General features: G+C 46.5%; 2 protein-coding genes across 9 annotated transcripts in view; one reads left to right on the top strand and one right to left on the bottom strand.

Moving 5' to 3' along the window:
• Positions 1-19,888, bottom strand: part of FBXO16 (F-box protein 16) — an 810,609-nt gene that overhangs the window by 150,231 nt on the left and 640,490 nt on the right. The window contains exon 10 of one of the 2 annotated variants that reach the window (XR_014523566.1): positions 4,877-5,091. The gene's annotated coding sequence lies outside the window, so the exon portion shown is untranslated. The remainder of the gene's footprint in view (positions 1-4,876; positions 5,092-19,888) is intronic. The other variant, XR_014523567.1, reaches the window with a different exon arrangement.
• The window catches only part of EFR3B (EFR3 homolog B), a 141,228-nt gene that overhangs the window by 18,138 nt on the left and 103,202 nt on the right, over positions 1-19,888 (top strand). The window contains exon 1 of one of the 7 annotated variants that reach the window (XM_083494314.1): positions 1,531-1,991. The exons of 5 other annotated variants lie outside the window; for them this stretch is intronic. In XM_083494314.1, coding sequence (XP_083350440.1) covers positions 1,931-1,991 — 61 coding nt within the window. In that variant the 5' untranslated portion in view covers positions 1,531-1,930. Of the gene's footprint in view, positions 1-1,530; positions 1,992-19,888 lie in introns of those variants that run through there. One more of the 7 variants, XM_083494313.1, reaches the window with a different exon arrangement.

Raw genomic sequence — 19,888 nt, 5'->3', positions numbered from 1 at the left:
AGTGGTGCATTTGGCTCTCCCCATCTTCATTTAATCTCCACAACAGCCCTGAGAGGTAGCTTCAGCTGAGAGGCAGCAGCTCACCCCATTTTGTGTGCTCCTGGAGACAACGACATGGACAGGAATCCACAACCCATGTGTCAGTGCTGAAGCGAGTGCAACAAAAATCCCAAGGGCCTTCAGGGCTGTAGGAGAGCCTTGCCCTTCTGCAACTTTAAAGAAGTTTCGTATTTGTTTATTTATTCCACCTTTACTCCTGGGAGTTTGAGGTGGCCTACACAGCTTTCCTCCTCCCCAGTTTATCTCTCAACAACTCTGTGAGATAGGTTAGCCTGAGAGGCCAAGGCAGTGAGCTTCATGGCTGAGTGGGGATTTGAACCCAGATCTCCCAGGTCCTAGTCCAACACTCTAACCCAGGCGTCCCCAAACTTGGCCCTCCAGATGTTTTGGGACTACAATTCCCATCATCCCTGACCACTGTTCCTGTTAGCTAGGGATCATGGGAGCTGTAGTCCCAAAACATCTGGAGGGCCAAGTTTGCCTATGCCTGCTCTAACCACTGCACCTCACTGCCTCCCATGGAGTTTCTCTTTCATTTCATTTGTTTCCATCAAGTCCCTTTAATAAGGAAGACCGCACCTTGGCGAAGGCCAGTAGAAGCTTAATGGAAAATGGATTTGCTTTATTAAATACGGCCTCAGTCCAGCATACCTGAAGGAGCATCTCCACCTCCATCGTTCTGCCCGGACACTGAGGTCCAGCGCCGAGGGCCTTCTGGCGGTTCCCACGCTGCGAGAAGCCAAGTTACAGGGAACCAGGCAGAGGGCCTTCTCGGTGGTGGCACCCGCCCTGTGGAACGCCCTCCCTTCAGATGTCAAAGAGAAAAACAACTACCAAACTTTTAGAAGACATCTGAACGCAGCCAGGTTTAGGGACGCTTTTAATGTTTAATAGGTTATTGTATTTTAGTGTTTTGTTGGAAGCTGCCCAGAGTGGCTGGGGAAACCCAGCCAGATGGGTGGGGTATAAATAATAAATAATAATTATCATCATCATCATCATCATCATCATTATTACCTGCAAGGCAGGTTCGGCTGAGAGGCAGCAGCAAGCCCAAGCCCACCCACTGAGCTCCACAGATTTGAACCCTGATCTCTCTCAGGTCCTAGCCCACAAACGCCACACTGCCTATGGAGATACTGCCGTTGAGGGTTGAACCTGGAGCCTTCTGCATGCAGAGCACGTGTCCTGCCTGTGATCTCACAGCCCTTCTGCAATCCCCTCCCCTCTCCAGCTTTCCCTACGCCTCCCATTCACACAAAAAAGACCATTTAGCATTGCTCCGTTTAATTTTTAACACAAGGCAGCCCTGGCGAGCGAAGGGTCCCCTCCTTTCAAGGATGCCTCCTCCCTCCTGATTTCCTCTCTCGCTCTGATTGACAGCTGTTCAGCTAAGGGTTCAATAAAGGAGAGGAGAGATAGAGGGATCCATGCTCATGCCTCTTGTAACTGAGAGAAGAGAGGGATCAAAAGGAAGCCAGCAGGGTAGGGAGCCTGGATTCCTGATGAGGCAGAATGAGAAGGTTACTAAATCCTTGGCTGAGAAAGCAAGAAGTAAACAGAAGCCCTTGAAAAGGGAAGGAGAAGAAGCTGGAACAGCAGAATCTAGTCCTTGAAGAAGCAGAGGGCTGGGAGGTGCTGATGCCCCAGTTTGCTGTGTCTGGTGCTCCCACCATCATCTCTCTCCCCCCCCCCCACCCCACCCTCCGGCACAGCGCAGCAGTTTTGAGAGGTGCAAGGGAGAGGAAGGAAGGACCACATATTCATTATCCAGGGCAGCTTGCAAGCCTGACAGCGAGCAAGACCTTCTCCTTGGAGGGAGCAGGAGGAGGAGGCACAGCTGCTTTACCTGCAGGCCAGAGGGAGCATCATGGCCTGCCGGAGAGGCCTGGTGGATTGCACGGCGGCCGTGGACCGACACATTTGCAACGGTAAAGCCGAGACGCTTGCATGGCCGCCGGGGGAGCATGCAATGAGGAGAGAGTGAGAGGGTGGGGTTATGGGGCTGTAGGGGTCTTGGGCTCTGTTGCCGGCCTCTGACACAGGCTCCTTGTGTCAACCTGGGCATGACACTTGTGAGACTGTAGAACTGTAGAGTTGGAAGGGACCCCCAGAAATCATCTAGTCCAACCCGCTGCAACGTAGATGGCGGCTAACAGATTGAGGTTGAATCCTGACAAGACAGAAGTACTGTTTTTGGGGAACAGGAGGCAGGCGGGTGTGGAGGACTTCCTGGTCCTGAATGGGGTAACTGTGCCCCTGAAGGACCAAGTGAGTCATTTTGGACTCACAGCTGTCCATGGAGGTGCAGGTCAATTCTGTTTCCAGGGTGGCTGTCTACCAGCTCCATCTGGTACACAGGATGAGACCCTATCTGCCTGCGGACGGTCTCGCCAGAGTGGCGTATGCTTTAGTTATCTCTCGCTTGGACTACTGCAATGATTACTTATGGAGATCAAGAGACTTGGTTCCTAGGGTTATTAAAACTGAAATTTGTCCTAAGACTTGCTCTGATCACAATGCAGTGTTTTTGGATATGTGGGGCTACCTTTGAAGGTGACTCAGAAACTACAACTAATCCAGAATGCGGCAGCAGACTGGTGACTGGGAGTGGCTGCCGAGACCACATAACACCGGTCTTGAAAGACCTACATTGGCTCCCAGTACGTTTCCGAGCACAATTCAAAGTGCTGGTGTTGACCTTTAAAGCCCTAAACAGCCTCGGTCAAGTATACCTGAAGGAGCATCTCCACCTCCATCATTCTGCCCGAACACTGAGGTCCAGCTCTGAGGGCCTTCTGGCGCTTTCCTCATTGCGAGAAGCCAAGTTACAGGGAACCAGTCAGAGGGCCTTCTCGGTAGTGGCGCCCGCCCTTGTGGAACACCCTCCCACCAGATGTCAAAGAGAAAAACAACTACCAGATTTTTAGGAGACATCTGAAGGCAGCCCTGTTTAGGGAAGCCTTTGCATCCATCAAAACTTATTTACACTGTTGAATTTATCTTAAGGCTGCCAGCATTTTTAAATGAACACCATTTTCACTCATATATTCATAGGCATTTTCCACTCTTCTTTAAAGGTGCGTTCTTCTTGTTCTCTTAAGTTAGCAAGCTGTGCGTCAGTTAAAGTTGCCATTCTTCTTTGGTTGGTATCTCTCTCGTTTTCCATTTTGGGGCTAACAAAACACGGACCGCAGTAGTAGCATACATATATACAGTGGTACCTTGGGTTACATAAGCTTCAGGTTACAGACTCTGCTAACCCAGAAATAGTGCGTCAGGTTAAGAACTTTGCTTCAGGATGAGAACAGAAATTGTGCTCCAGCGGCGCAACGGCAGCAGGAGGCCCCATTAGCTAAAGAGGTGCTTCAGGTTAAGAACAGTTTCAGGTTAAGAACAGTTTCAGGTTAAGAACAGACTTCCAGAACGAATTAAGTGCTTAACCTGAGGTACCACTGTAGTCTTTTTTGACACCTGGTTTGTCATGCAGCTTCCTAAGTTTCCTTCGCCCCCTAGAAACCTTGTGCTTAATATTGATGATGATGTGTGAAGAAGTGTCAAGATTTGAGGACAATCAAATAAACATTTAAACATTTCACTGCAGTATAGTAGAGTACCCAGATAATTTCATTTCATTTTTATTTTATTTTTTTGAATACACGACCAGAAACAGTACCCTCGCCTCTCTTCAAAAGCATTGGCTATTCTTCTACAGTTCTCCACCACATATTGCTGTGAGCTGGGATGTCCGACTCTGACAAATATGACAGATCAGAAAAGAGAAAGGCTTCTTTGCGTTGCTGAGGAGAGGAGAGTTTGACTCAAATTAGACCCAATACAAATGAGATTATCTGGCAAAAGCAAGCTCACACCTCTGAGTGAGTTTGCATACCTGCTTAAGGTACATATGTAAGAGGCTCGTTTCGAATTATATTTTGGGAAGGATTACGTAGCTGCATAATTTCATGCATTCTGGATGCCCCATGAGCATATTATAAAGCAGTTGTGCTCTGTGTTAGAAATCAAGTGCTGCAATGAATTGTTTCTTTTTGTTTCCCAATGTATTTCTTATCAATGAAACAGTCGGTGTGGAGCAAGCAGATTTTCATTCTGAAAGCGTGGGAAAAGCAGAGGAAACAGTTTGAGAACCACTGAGTTGGGGGAAAGTTCAGCCAGTGCCGAAGAGGGCGAAAGGAAAGCAGTTGGATTTTTAGCTGTGGGCAACTGCAAAAGGGATGTGTGTCTTACTTCCTGGGACTTCCAAAATCGAGGTGCTGAGGCACAGATTTGCATAACAGTTTTGCAAGTACCAGTTTATATGCAAAGATGGACTTTAAGCATCCTAGAAGGCAAGGCAGCTCCTTTCCCACCCAAAGTGCTCCAGATCTGTTTGTTTGCCAGGTCATCCCATCCTCTTCCATTCATTTGCTCACAGTTAATTTCTCAGGAGCAGGGAACGAGCAACAGGAGCTCACCCCGTTGCGGGGATTCGAACCGCTGACCTTCTGATCGGCAAGTCCTAGGCTCTGTGGTTTATTTATTTTTAAAAAAATAATATTTATTCAAAGTTTAAGAATTAAAGAACGCAGTAAAAAAGAAAGAGAAAAAATAAACAATACAAATCAATACATTACAATACATATAAAAAAGCAAAAGACACAATACATCAAAACAAAAACAAAAGCAAAAACAGTTAAAAACACATCCAATATTTCCATATCTTTATCTTTCATTAACTTGTTTCATCGACCTCCTCACACCTCCCTTTTTGTGTTCTAGTTATTAATTATTTCAGCAAATCCTTTCCGTCTTTCACTGTTTTCTGTCATTTAATTATCTTAATTTTTTTTAACCTTATCTTACCATTAAAACCCTAAAACTTATTTATACTTAACTCCTTATAACATTTCTACTAAAGCCATATAATTTCATTCCAACATTTTTCTAACACTCATTAATTTTGCAACATTTCTCTAAATAAATTTTTTAAAACTTTTTTTCCCCCCAATCTTCTTCCACCGTCTCTTCTCCCTGGTCTTGGATTCTGTCAGTCCTTTCTATCAATCTTATCTCTCTTCCATGTCCCTTCTGCAGATCTTCTTCATATTTATACATGCACTTTACTTTATCTTCTGCTGATCTTGTTCTTAATTTCCTTCCTTTGGCATTGAGGAGTAGATCTCGGGGAAACTCCAACCTAACAATGTCTTTATTCCTTCTCGACAGGTCAGCCCATTCTCCATAGTCAAAACTAAAGTCCATAAGATATTTCAGAGCGCCAATCTCCCCCTGACCCAAATCCAGATCCCAAAGGCCAGAGCATCCCTGCATAAGAGGATCTATCCAACTTTCCTTCTCCAATCCAAGCAGGGCTCCATCCCACCAAATCTGGCTTTCTCTAGATTTGATCATAAAGGACAACAGCTTATGTTCATCAAATTGCCTCTGTGAGGCCGGGGCTCTCACCACTTGAATTACTTGAGGTTCAACAACAACTTTCTCCTTCGACTTCTCCACTGCTTGCCATGTCAAAACAGATTCCCGAGTCAATTCCTGAGTAATTTCTGTATAGGTATTCACTTTTTGTCCCAACTCAGTCATTTTTTGTCCCAAATTGTCAATTTTAATAATCATCACATCCGTCTTCTCATGAAGCTGTTCCAATAAAGCACTTGTCTTGCAAAATGCAATCACTAAGGCTTATTCTGTCAACATTCTTGTCCAAGGTCAGTCTCTGATTCTCACGATCTTTAATCTCTGCAGCTGGAAAATTCCCCAGCTCCACTCCTGCAACAGTTTCAAAAGCTCCCTCTAGGGGAAACAATTTCTATTTGTATCCATCCTTTTGAACACAGATCCAGCGACAGAGTTAGTTTCGATTTTCAGTTACTTTTTTGCTCCTTTTTAAGTGCAAAAGGAAACAATGGAAACAATATATTTCTCTTATTTAACTATCTGTCAACATACGTTTTATTCACAGTCAATGAACTTTCCCAAAACGTCAATCTTACTGGCAGCCCGTTCCCAGGTTCGAAACGTTGGTGATTTATCTTTCTTCACTCTCTCTCCTGCAGGCTTAAACGATCTAAAATTTCCCCCCTCTTCTCCTGCTTCCAAGGGGGGTTTAGTAATTTTTACCGATGGGGATTTAATCCTTAGAAAAGACTTTCCAGGCTTTAGCTTGCAACGTCTTTGCTTCAATCTATTTACAAAAGAGGAAGGCGGACTTCCTGTTTGAAACCTTCCTGTTTCGATGCCAAATTAAGAAGTTTAGAGATCCAATTTTCTGTTCTACTCACGGGTAGTTGTTTAGAGTCCAATTGTCCACAGGAAAAAGTCAGCGCTCTCCGGCAACAGCAATGCGGCTTCACTCCGTGAAAGAAGCAGTCGATTCGAAGCACTGCGCCGCTCACCCCACGTCGCTCCGGATCCCTGAAACCAGGTTTCCCCGCGAGTAGGGGAGGCGCAAAAGGTGCCAGCCGAATCCCACGCCCACAGGCTTCTCCCGCCTGTGATTTTTTGTGGGTCTCCGCCTCGCTGTGGCGGTCCAGACCCTGATTTCCACAGAGCGGATTCCTCCCGATCAGAGGAAATCCGCCATTGCCAGAGGTGCTAACCCGGAAGTCCCCTTAGGCTCTGTGGTTTAACCCACAGCTCCACCCGCGTCCCAGGAGATAGGATAGCCATCTGAAGGGCTGTCCCATGAAAGATGGAGCAAGCTTGTTTTCTCCTTCTCCGGAGGGTAGGACTCGAACCCATGGCTTCAAGTTCCAAGAAAGGAGATTCAGACTAAACATCAGGAAGAACTTTCTGACAGAGCTGTTCAGTGGTGGAACAGACTCTCTCAGAAGGTTGTGGACTCTCCTTCCTTGAAGGTTTTTAAGTAGTTGGATAGTCATCTACCAGGGATGCTTTAGTTGAGATTTCTGCATCGCAGGGGGTTGGACTAGATGACCTGTGGTGTCCCATCCAACTCTATGATTCTATGATTTACCCCCATGCATTATACCCCCTGATCCCCTCTAGCTAAAGTCACCTAGGAGTAATTTAGGCCCTAAAATTAATATCCCATGCAGTAAGCAATTTTGCAAACACCCCCCTGAAGACCAATTCAATTTCCCTAGAATCTGTTACCCGTCCAGAATCACTCAAAGACTTGCGATGGGGACAAAGCTCATCGACTCTCTTTCCCCCACCTTTGGTGGGTAGTGTCTACAGAAGCAAAACTGGTCATGGATTTGGGTGAGGACTTCACAAAAGGATCAGGTGAACTCTAAAAGCAGGAGAGGGCTGCCATGGCTGTTGGGTATGATAGCAAAAATGGAACTTCCAAGATCAGAGGCAGTGTATCTCAGACAACCAGTTTTGGGGGGCAAATTGAATGGGGTGGCTGTTGCTGCCATGCTCTTCTGGGGGCTTCCTAGTGTGGGTTTCTGGTGGCCACTGTTGAGAATGGAATGGGGGGCAAGTTGGACCCTTGGTCTGGTCTGATATGGGAAAGGCTCAGACCGTTCTTGCTCAATGCTTTTGAAAATGCCCTCTGTGCATGCTCAGCGGTGCTCTGTTTTTTGTGCTCTGTGTGGTGCTACAATAAGTTGCTTGTAGGGGAACGCGGGTGGCGCTGTGGGTTAAACCACAGAGCCTCTTGGGCTTCTTGATTGGAAGGTCGGCGGTTCGAATCCCCGCGATGGGGTGAGCTCCTGTTGCTCTGTCCCAGCTCCTGCCAACCTAGCAGTTCGAAAGCACACCAGTGCAAGTAGATAAAGAGGTACCGTTGCGACAAGAAGGTAAACGGCGTTTCCGTGCGCTCTGGTTTCCATCACAGTGTCCCGTTGCACCAGAAGCAGTTTAGTCCTGCTGGCCATATGACTCGGAAAGCTGTCTGTGGACAAACACTGGCTCCCTCGGCCTGAAAGCGAGATGAGAGCCGCAACTCCATAGTCGCCTTTGACTGGACTTAACTGTCCAGGGGTCCCCAGAAGCCTGCCCCACATAATGTCCTTTTTAAGGACATAAAAAAGCTCAACAATTTTGGCTGCCCCCCACCAAAATCCTGGTTGTTGTTGTCTAGTCATTTAGTCATGTCCAACTCTTCGTGGCCCCCTGGACCAGAGCACGCCAGGCCCTCCTGTCTTCCACTGCCTCACGCAGTTTGGTCAAACTCATGCTGGTAGCTTCGAGAACACTATCCCACCATCCCGTCCTCTGTCGTCCCCTTCTCCTTGTGCCCTCCATCTTTCCCAACATCAGGGTCTTTTCCAGGGAGTCTTCTCTTCTCATGAGGTGGCCAAAGTATTGGAGCCTCAGCTTCACGATCTGTCCTTCCAGTGAGCACTCAGGGCTGATTTCCTTAAGAGGTTTGATCTTCTTGCAGTCCATGGGACTCTCAAGAGTCTCCTCCAACACCACAATTCAAAAGCATCCATTCTTCAGCGATCAGCCTTCTTGATGGTCCAGCTCTCACTTCCATACATCACTACTGGGAAATCCTGGTTACACCCATGCAAAGGAGCATTGCGCAACGTGTCACCCCCCCCCCAGCCTGCTTTGCTCTCACCCCCTCCTCGCCCCAGAAGACATCATTTATACGTATCATGAGCTGTTTCCCCCCTCCCCCTGCTGTCTTCCAGTTTCGTAGGCTACCTGAGCAAGGAAATCTCTGGTGCATTTGAATATCCGGCGCAGTCCTTGCTCTCCACCAGCAGATGTATAAATAGCCCTTACGGTCCGGAGCTGAGGCTGAGCTGATCCTCCCTCCACCCGTCCGCCCCCCAACACACACCCCCTGGAGCTTTTGCTGACGTCACCCAGTGATGCAGTCAGTGAGTCCCGTCCCCCCACCTCGCCTGCAAAGAGAGAGAGATAATTCTGAAGCAAAAGCCGCAATTCTGCTCCGATTGTGGGTTCCTGTTTCAGATGGAGAATTTCAACAGCAGAGGAAGAAGCCGTTGAGAAGCAGATCGTCCCAATTTATTCAGGGGGGAAAAATACCCCAGGCTCTATATCTCCAAATTTGAGACCCTAACATTTGCAGTAATATTTTCTGCTGGATCTGAGCGTTTCAGGGGCAGCAGGAGAAAGGCAATGGATTTTTCAAAACATGATTGACTTAGGAATCATAAATCGGAAGATTTAGAGGTGTGGCTTTTGCTTTTGTTTCAAATCGGAGTTGGCTTTTTTAAGACATCCCCCTCAAAATTAAAATTCAGAAGTGATGTATTTTTAAATTATCTGAAATCTGAAATTCCCATTTCACTTTTTAAAATAATAATAATAGTAATAAAAACCATTTATATCCCGCCCTCCCCAGCCGAGGCCGGGCTCAGAGCGGCTAACAACAATAAAAGTAGCACAGCATTCTAAAACCAATGCATTGATTTATTAACAAACAAACGAAGTGCAAACATAACAACAAAAACGAAAACGGAGTCAAAAATGGGAGGACAAATGTACAGAGATCCAGGGCAATTCTAAAGGGATAATAAGGCATTGACTCATACAAACAGGAAATAATTATAAAAAATACTGTAACAGTATTCCCCACCTGTGAGTTACATCACAAAGGAGAATGAAGCTTCAATATAGTCGTGAATGAGTCAGAAATCTGCATCTCTGTTGATGACGCTGAATGAGTCTGTGCCCCAGTATAGATACCAAAACTAATATCATGCCAATTTCACTTTTTATATACTGTATATAACGTTTGAGCAGGGGTAGATTTCAGCTGTGCTGCAGTCAATAGAAGAGGAGGGCTTTGGGAGAGATTTCCCACTGTTGATATATGTAATTCCCCCTGCAGTTTCCTCGAAGTGTAGAGTTGGAAGATACCCCTGGGGTCATCCAGTCCAACTCAGCTTGGCAGAAGCCAGGAGGAGAGAGATTTCTTCCAGGCCCAGGAGCCCAATTTCTGAATCAAAGGTTTCTTAGAATCATAGAATCATAGAGTTGGAAGAGACCACAAGGGCCATCGAGTCCAACCCCCTGCAAAGAAGGAAACACCATCAGAGTGTGGGAATGTTCTGGGGTGCAGGAGAGGATATATTGACTAATTATATCCTTATCCAACTTGTGCTAACAAGTTCCCAAAATATCACCAGAGTTTATAGACATTCCCCTTTAAGTTCGCAACGGTAACGTGTGCACAGGTTCGCTAGAACCTCTATAATAATTACTCTGGTAATTTCCCCTTTGTTCCCTCTTAAAATACAAGACACAACACAGTCTTTATAAAAGTATAAAAGAGTTTACTCACGATCTGTTCACAATATGATCCCAGATGGCAGACAGGCTTAAAAAGGTAAAATACACTTAGAATCTATCTTATAGGAAGATAGCCCTCTCCTCTCTTGGCTGAGAGCCAAGAGGGCATCCTGCTTCTTCGAAAGGTGATGGCAGAGAGAGAGAGGGTCTGCCTGCCCTGTGCTTTTGTCATTACCTGCACAGGTGAGGCCACACCCACCTCTGGTCACATGCGGAGGAAGTCCGTCCCCAGGAAGTTTACCTGCTTGCTGGACAGACATCCCTCCCCATGTTGTAACATGTACACTCTAGGAATGTTGTCATTGACTGCTCCTGTGTTTACATCCCACATACCCCTTCTCAGGCAATACAACATATACAAAACATAAACAACTTTATTCAACCACCCAGAGTCCCAGCTTGACACGTAGATTCTGGAAACTCTCTCTTGGTAGGGGTTTCGTCAGGATGTCAGCAGTCATCTCTTGGGTGCTGCAGTAGGATAGCTCCACAAGTCCATCCTGGATCATCTGGCGTATGTAGTGGTATTTAACCCCAATGTGTTTTGTTCTGGCCAGGAACTTCTCACTCTGCGTCAGCTTCAGGCAACTTTGATTGTCCTCTAGCAAGCTGACAGGCCCTTTTCTCACCAACCCAAAGTCCTTTATGAGTTGATCAAGCCAGGCGATCTCTCTGCAGGCTTCTGTTGCTGCAACGTATTCTGATTCTGTGGAAGATAATGCTACACAGCTCTGTTTATAACTGCCCCATGCAACAGGTCCATCCCCAAACATGAAAACATGACCACTTGTTGATTTATAATCAGCATTATCCCCAGCCCAATCAGCATCTGTATACCCAACCAACTTAGGGTCTTTGACGGCTGGTAACCTTAATTTACAATTCATGGTACCCTTCAAATATCGCACCACCCTCTTTACACCTGCCCAATCATGCTCAGTGGGAGAATTCACTTTTCTGCTAAGAATCCCCACAGCATTAGCTAAGTCAGGTCTACATGTGGTAACTAAATACAAAAGTTTACCAATCGCCGACCTGTAGTCATTGTTGTCTGGCAACTGCTTCGAATCCTGCTGATTCTTCAGGAAGTCAGTAGCCATCGGTGTAGCAACTGGATGTGCGTCTTGCATCTGCATGTGCTCAATTAGCTCGTGGATCTTCTGTCTTTGGCTGAGAAGAAATGAGCCGTCCTCTTCTCTTTCCACCTGGATCCCGAGGTAGTACTGGACATCTCCTAGCTCCTTGACCTCCACCTCCTTGCTAAGGTGTTTTACTATCTGTGTATAGTCTTTCTCACTTGCTGTGGCAATAATCAGGTCATCAACAAATGCTAGGATATATGAGAATTGTCCATTATTTGACTTACTGTACAAGCACTTGTCAGCGTCGCCTTGCTTGTACCCAAGTTGCGTCAACATTTTATGCAACTTCTGGTTCCAGGCTCTGGCAGCCTGTTTAAGTCCATAAAGTCCTTTCTGCAGCTTGCACACTAAATGTGCCTCATGTGGTTTTACAAAACCTTTGGGCTGTTTCATATAAATTTCCTCTGAAATCTGCCCATGTAGAAAAGCTGTAGCAATGTCAATGTGTTTCACCCTCATTTTCTTGGAGGCTGCAATGCTTAAAAGCATTCTTACGCTGCTGTACCTCACAGTTGGTGCAAAAACTTCATCATAGTCTTCACCAAAACGCTGTGAAAATCCCTGTGCTACAAGTCTAGCTTTGTAGCGCTGCACTTCTCCTTCTGACCCCTTCTTAACCTTGAAAACCCATTTACTGCCAATGGCCTTCTTACCGGGAGGCAGCTCAGTGAGTGTCCAGGTCTTGTTCTGATGCAGTGCATCCATCTCCTCCTGCACGGCCTTCCTCCAGAGACTGGCTTCTGCAGCTGGCATCTCCTGTATCTCTTCCCAAGTGGAAGGTTCCTGTGGAAACGCCAACCCTGCAAAGTAGGACAACCGTACTGGTGGGACACCTTTGTTGGTTCTGGATGAGATCCTGACCTCTGGTTGTGCGACCGCATCAGCTTCCTCATCCTCCTCCAACGCAGGCATGTCCCCATCTGAGTCCTCATCTTCGTCTCTGGTGCCGCCAGGGTTCTGGTCCTCTGCGTCTTCTGGTGCGTCACCTGTAGGGGGCGCTGTGACACTTGAAGGCAGATAATTACTTTGTGGGGTCTCAAAAGGGAAATATACAAATTCTTGAGTCCTTTCCGACTCATCTGAAGAATCCACAACAGTGTTCTTAGTGTCTACTTTTCCATATTCATCAAAATAAACCGCATGGTATGCATTTGTCTTACCATGGTATGCATTTGTCTTTGCCTCCAGAGGCGTATCCCACAAGGATACCTGCTTTTGCCCTGGAGTCAAGCTTGTGTCTGTGTTCCTTGGGCACGTGGAAGTAACATGGACTTCCAAACACACGTATGTGCGACAGATTGGGAGCTTTCCCATGCCAAAGTTCAAATGGTGTGCGCTCTGCACCTTTAGTTGGCAGTCTATTCTGCAAATAGACCGACGTGTACACTCCTTCGGCCCACAGCTTTTGTGGCAAACATGCATCCTTTAGCATGCACCTTGTCATGTCCATAATGGACCTAAACTTTCTCTCAGCTATGGCATTCTGCTGTGGTGTGTAAGGAATTGTGGTTACGTGTGCAATTCCTTCCTTGACCAGGAGAGCCTGCATTTCATTTGAGCAGTACTCACCTCCATTGTCGCTCATTAACACAGCTGGAGCTCTCTGGAATTTGTTCTTGACCATGGCAATGTATTCCTGGAGCTTGTCCACTGTCTCACTCTTCTCTTTGAGGAAATATACAACACAAAATCTTGAAAAGTCATCCAGAAATATTAAAATGTATCTATTCTTTCCCAGTGAGGGAACATTCATGGGTCCACATATGTCAGTGTGCACTATGTCAAGCACTTTGTTGCTTCTTTGTTCTGCACAACGTGGAAATGAAGGTTTTACAGCCTTCTCAGTAATGCAGCTTATGCATTTTGCTGGAGCTTTGTTGCTCTGCTTTACCTGCAAACCTCTTACAAGATTTCTTTTCTGTAGATCCAGAATGACGTTGGCGTCCCTGTGTCCAAGCCTTCTGTGCCACAGGTCCAGATCTGCTTCATCCTTCTGGCTGGAATGTGCCACTTTTGCAGACTGGTTCTCTGAAAGATCAAGCTCATATACACCATTTATTAGCTTTGCTTGAGCAAACACTTTGCCATTTCTAGTCACTTTACATTCTCCATTTCCAAATGTGACCTGGAAACCTTTCTTGTCCAAAGTGGACACGCTGATTAAATTGCAACTCAGCTCTGGAACATACAAAACTCTAGAGATTGTGTTCTCAATGCATTCATTGTTTATATCAGTGTTTCCCAACCTTTTTTGGGCAAAGGCACACTTGTTTGATGAAAAAAATCTCGAGGCACACCACCATTACAGCCCCGTGACGTCAGCGCGCAGTGTCACGCCGGGAGGGACGCACGAAAGTGTAACTTTCAATTTTTTCCCCTCCCCCTTGCCGGGGAACCTCCAAGCTTTGGGGTGGGGGGGGGAGGAGGCAGCAAAGCGAGGGGCTGAGGGACTCCTCCAACGACAAGGGTTGGGGAAGAAGAGAAAGGGCTATTCCGCTCCAGTCACGGGAGGGGAATATGTACTGGCCCAACTGGTGTGCGGTCTTCGGAAAGCGGGGTGCGGGAAGGATATGGGAATATGGTCTGGTCTGATATGGGAAAGGCTCAGACCGTTCTTGCTCAATGCTTTTGAAAATGCCCTCTGTGCATGCTCAGCGGTGCTCTGTTTTTTGTGCTCTTTATGGTGCTACAATAAGTTGCTTGTAGGGGAACGTGGGTGGCACTGTGGGTTAAATCACAGAGCCTCTTGGGCTTCTTGATTGAAAGGTCAGCGGTTCGAATCCCCGCGATGGGGTGAGCTCCTGTTGCTCTGTCCCAGCTCCTGCCAACCTAGCAGTTTGAAAGCACACCAGTGCAAGTAGATAAAGAGGTACCGTTGCGACAAGAAGGTAAACGGCGTTTCCGTGCGCTCTGGTTTCCATCACAGTGTCCCGTTGCACCAGAAGCAGTTTAGTCCTGCTGGCCATATGACTCGGAAAGCTGTCTGTGGACAAACACTGGCTCCCTCGGCCTGAAAGCGAGATGAGAGCCGCAACTCCATAGTCGCCTTTGACTGGACTTAACTGTCCAGGGGTCCCCAGAAGCCTGCCCCACATAATGTCCTTTTTAAGGACATAAAAAAGCTCAACAATTTTGGCTGCCCCCCACCAAAATCCTGGTTGTTGTTGTCTAGTCATTTAGTCATGTCCGACTCTTCGTGGCCCCCTGGACCAGAGCACGCCAGGCCCTCCTGTCTTCCACTGCCTCACGCAGTTTGGTCAAACTCATGCTGGTAGCTTCGAGAACACTATCCCACCATCCTGTCCTCTGTCGTCCCCTTCTCCTTGTGCCCTCCATCTTTCCCAACATCAGGGTCTTTTCCAGGGAGTCTTCTCTTCTCATGAGGTGGCCAAAGTCTTGGAGCCTCAGCTTCACGATCTGTCCTTTCAGTGAGCACTCAGGGCTGATTTCCTTAAGAGGTTTGATCTTCTTGCAGTCCATGGGACTCTCAAGAGTCTCCTCCAGCACCAGAATTCAAAAGCATCCATTCTTCGGCGATCAGCCTTCTTGATGGTCCAGCTCTCACTTCCATACATCACTAGTGGGAAATCCTGGTTACACCCAAGCAAAGGAGCATAGCGCAACGTGTCACCCCCCCCGCCTGCTTTGCTCTCACCCCCCCCCTCGCCCCAGAAGACATCATGTATACGTATCATGAGCTGTTTCCCCCCTCCCCCTGCTGTCTTCCAGTTTCTTAGGCTACCTGAGCAAGGAAATCTCTGGTGCATTTGAATATCCGGCGCAGTCCTTGCTCTCCACCAGCAGATGTATAAATAGCCCTTGCGGTCCGGAGCTGAGGCTGAGCTGATCCTCCCTCCACCCGTGCGCCCCCCCCAACACCCCCCCCCTGGAGCTTTTGCTGACGTCACCCAGTGATGCAGTCAGTGAGTCCCGTCCCCCCACCTCGCCTGCAATGAGAGAGAGAGATAATTCTGAAGCAAAAGCCGCAATTCTGCTCCGATTGTGGGTTCCTGTTTCAGATGGAGAATTTCAACAGCAGAGGAAGAAGCCGTTGAGAAGCAGATCGTCCCAATTTATTCAGGAGGAAAAAATACCCCAGGCTGTATATCTCCAAATTTGAGACCCTAACATTTGCAGTAATATTTGCTGCTGGATCTGAGCGTTTCAGGGGCAGCAGGAGAAAGGCAATGGATTTTTCAAAACATGATTGACTTAGGAATCATAAGTCGGAAGGTTTAGAAGTGTGGTTTTTGCTTTTGTTTTAAATTGGAGTTGTTGTTTTTAAGACATCCCCCTCAAAATTAAAATTCAGAAGTGACGTATTTTTTAATTATCTGAAATCTGAAATTCCCATTTCACTTTTTAAAATAATAATAATAAAATAATTTCATTTATATCCCGCCCTCCCCAGCCGAGGCCGGGCTCAGAGCGGCTAACAACAATAAAAGTAGCACAGCATTCTAAAACCAATGCATTGATTTATTAACAAACAAACAAAGTGCAAACATAGCAACAAAAACGAAAACGGAGTCAAAAATGGGAGGACAAATGTACAGAGATCCAGGGCAATTCTAAAGGGATAATAAGGCATTGACTCATACAAACAGGAAATAATTATAAAAAATACTGTAACAGTATTCCCCACCTGTGAGTTACATCACAAAGGAGAATGAAGCTTCAATATAGTCGTGAATGAGTCAGAAATCTGCATCTCTGTTGATGACGCTGAATGAGTCTGTGCCCCAGTATAGATACCAAAACTAATATCATGCCAATTTCACTTTTTATATACTGTATATAACGTTTGAGCAGGGGTAGATTTCAGCTGTGCTGCAGTCAATAGAAGAGGAGGGCTTTGGGAGAGATTTCCCACTGTTGATATATGTAATTCCCCCTGCAGTTTCCTCGAAGTGTAGAGTTGGAAGATACCCCTGGGGTCATCCAGTCCAACTCAGCTTGGCAGAAGCCAGGAGGAGAGAGATTTCTTCCAGGCCCAGGAGCCCAATTTCTGAATCAAAGGTTTCTTAGAATCATAGAATCATAGAGTTGGAAGAGACCACAAGGGCCATCGAGTCCAACCCCCTGCAAAGAAGGAAACACCATCAGAGTGTGGGAATGTTCTGGGGTGCAGGAGAGGATATATTGACTAATTATATCCTTATCCAACTTGTGCTAACAAGTTCCCAAAATATCACCAGAGTTTATAGACATTCCCCTTTAAGTTCGCAACGGTAACGTGTGCACAGGTTCGCTAGAACCTCTATAATAATTACTCTGGTAATTTCCCCTTTGTTCCCTCTTAAAATACAAGACACAACACAGTCTTTATAAAAGTATAAAAGAGTTTACTCACGATCTGTTCACAATATGATCCCAGATGGCAGACAGGCTTAAAAAGGTAAAATACACTTAGAATCTATCTTATAGGAAGATAGCCCTCTCCTCTCTTGGCTGAGAGCCAAGAGGGCATCCTGCTTCTTCGAAAGGTGATGGCAGAGAGAGAGAGGGTCTGCCTGCCCTGTGCTTTTGTCATTACCTGCACAGGTGAGGCCACACCCACCTCTGGTCACATGCGGAGGAAGTCCGTCCCCAGGAAGTTTACCTGCTTGCTGGACAGACATCCCTCCCCATGTTGTAACATGTACACTCTAGGAATGTTGTCATTGACTGCTCCTGTGTTTACATCCCACATACCCCTTCTCAGGCAATACAACATATACAAAACATAAACAACTTTATTCAACCACCCAGAGTCCCAGCTTGACACGTAGATTCTGGAAACTCTCTCTTGGTAGGGGTTTCGTCAGGATGTCAGCAGTCATCTCTTGGGTGCTGCAGTAGGATAGCTCCACAAGTCCATCCTGGATCATCTGGCGTATGTAGTGGTATTTAACCCCAATGTGTTTTGTTCTGGCCAGGAACTTCTCACTCTGCGTCAGCTTCAGGCAACTTTGATTGTCCTCTAGCAAGCTGACAGGCCCTTTTCTCACCAACCCAAAGTCCTTTATGAGTTGATCAAGCCAGGCGATCTCTCTGCAGGCTTCTGTTGCTGCAACGTATTCTGATTCTGTGGAAGATAATGCTACACAGCTCTGTTTATAACTGCCCCATGCAACAGGTCCATCCCCAAACATGAAAACATGACCACTTGTTGATTTATAATCAGCATTATCCCCAGCCCAATCAGCATCTGTATACCCAACCAACTTAGGGTCTTTGACGGCTGGTAACCTTAATTTACAATTCATGGTACCCTTCAAATATCGCACCACCCTCTTTACACCTGCCCAATCATGCTCAGTGGGAGAATTCACTTTTCTGCTAAGAATCCCCACAGCATTAGCTAAGTCAGGTCTACATGTGGTAACTAAATACAAAAGTTTACCAATCGCCGACCTGTAGTCATTGTTGTCTGGCAACTGCTTCGAATCCTGCTGATTCTTCAGGAAGTCAGTAGCCATCGGTGTAGCAACTGGATGTGCGTCTTGCATCTGCATGTGCTCAATTAGCTCGTGGATCTTCTGTCTTTGGCTGAGAAGAAATGAGCCGTCCTCTTCTCTTTCCACCTGGATCCCGAGGTAGTACTGGACATCTCCTAGCTCCTTGACCTCCACCTCCTTGCTAAGGTGTTTTACTATCTGTGTATAGTCTTTCTCACTTGCTGTGGCAATAATCAGGTCATCAACAAATGCTAGGATATATGAGAATTGTCCATTATTTGACTTACTGTACAAGCACTTGTCAGCGTCGCCTTGCTTGTACCCAAGTTGCGTCAACATTTTATGCAACTTCTGGTTCCAGGCTCTGGCAGCCTGTTTAAGTCCATAAAGTCCTTTCTGCAGCTTGCACACTAAATGTGCCTCATGTGGTTTTACAAAACCTTTGGGCTGTTTCATATAAATTTCCTCTGAAATCTGCCCATGTAGAAAAGCTGTAGCAATGTCAATGTGTTTCACCCTCATTTTCTTGGAGGCTGCAATGCTTAAAAGCATTCTTACGCTGCTGTACCTCACAGTTGGTGCAAAAACTTCATCATAGTCTTCACCAAAACGCTGTGAAAATCCCTGTGCTACAAGTCTAGCTTTGTAGCGCTGCACTTCTCCTTCTGACCCCTTCTTAACCTTGAAAACCCATTTACTGCCAATGGCCTTCTTACCGGGAGGCAGCTCAGTGAGTGTCCAGGTCTTGTTCTGATGCAGTGCATCCATCTCCTCCTGCACGGCCTTCCTCCAGAGACTGGCTTCTGCAGCTGGCATCTCCTGTATCTCTTCCCAAGTGGAAGGTTCCTGTGGAAACGCCAACCCTGCAAAGTAGGACAACCGTACTGGTGGGACACCTTTGTTGGTTCTGGATGAGATCCTGACCTCTGGTTGTGCGACCGCATCAGCTTCCTCATCCTCCTCCAACGCAGGCATGTCCCCATCTGAGTCCTCATCTTCGTCTCTGGTGCCGCCAGGGTTCTGGTCCTCTGCGTCTTCTGGTGCGTCACCTGTAGGGGGCGCTGTGACACTTGAAGGCAGATAATTACTTTGTGGGGTCTCAAAAGGGAAATATACAAATTCTTGAGTCCTTTCCGACTCATCTGAAGAATCCACAACAGTGTTCTTAGTGTCTACTTTTCCATATTCATCAAAATAAACCGCATGGTATGCATTTGTCTTACCATGGTATGCATTTGTCTTTGCCTCCAGAGGCGTATCCCACAAGGATACCTGCTTTTGCCCTGGAGTCAAGCTTGTGTCTGTGTTCCTTGGGCACGTGGAAGTAACATGGACTTCCAAACACACGTATGTGCGACAGATTGGGAGCTTTCCCATGCCAAAGTTCAAATGGTGTGCGCTCTGCACCTTTAGTTGGCAGTCTATTCTGCAAATAGACCGACGTGTACACTCCTTCGGCCCACAGCTTTTGTGGCAAACATGCATCCTTTAGCATGCACCTTGTCATGTCCATAATGGACCTAAACTTTCTCTCAGCTATGGCATTCTGCTGTGGTGTGTAAGGAATTGTGGTTACGTGTGCAATTCCTTCCTTGACCAGGAGAGCCTGCATTTCATTTGAGCAGTACTCACCTCCATTGTCGCTCATTAACACAGCTGGAGCTCTCTGGAATTTGTTCTTGACCATGGCAATGTATTCCTGGAGCTTGTCCACTGTCTCACTCTTCTCTTTGAGGAAATATACAACACAAAATCTTGAAAAGTCATCCAGAAATATTAAAATGTATCTATTCTTTCCCAGTGAGGGAACATTCATGGGTCCACATATGTCAGTGTGCACTATGTCAAGCACTTTGTTGCTTCTTTGTTCTGCACAACGTGGAAATGAAGGTTTTACAGCCTTCTCAGTAATGCAGCTTATGCATTTTGCTGGAGCTTTGTTGCTCTGCTTTACCTGCAAACCTCTTACAAGATTTCTTTTCTGTA

Source organism: Podarcis liolepis (genome assembly GCF_965112155.1).
Source record: "Podarcis liolepis genome assembly, chromosome: 3".
Classification (NCBI taxonomy): Eukaryota; Metazoa; Chordata; class Lepidosauria; order Squamata; family Lacertidae; genus Podarcis; species Podarcis liolepis.
Note: the sequence above shows the minus strand (reverse complement) of the source record. Positions and strands in the feature narration are given on the sequence as shown.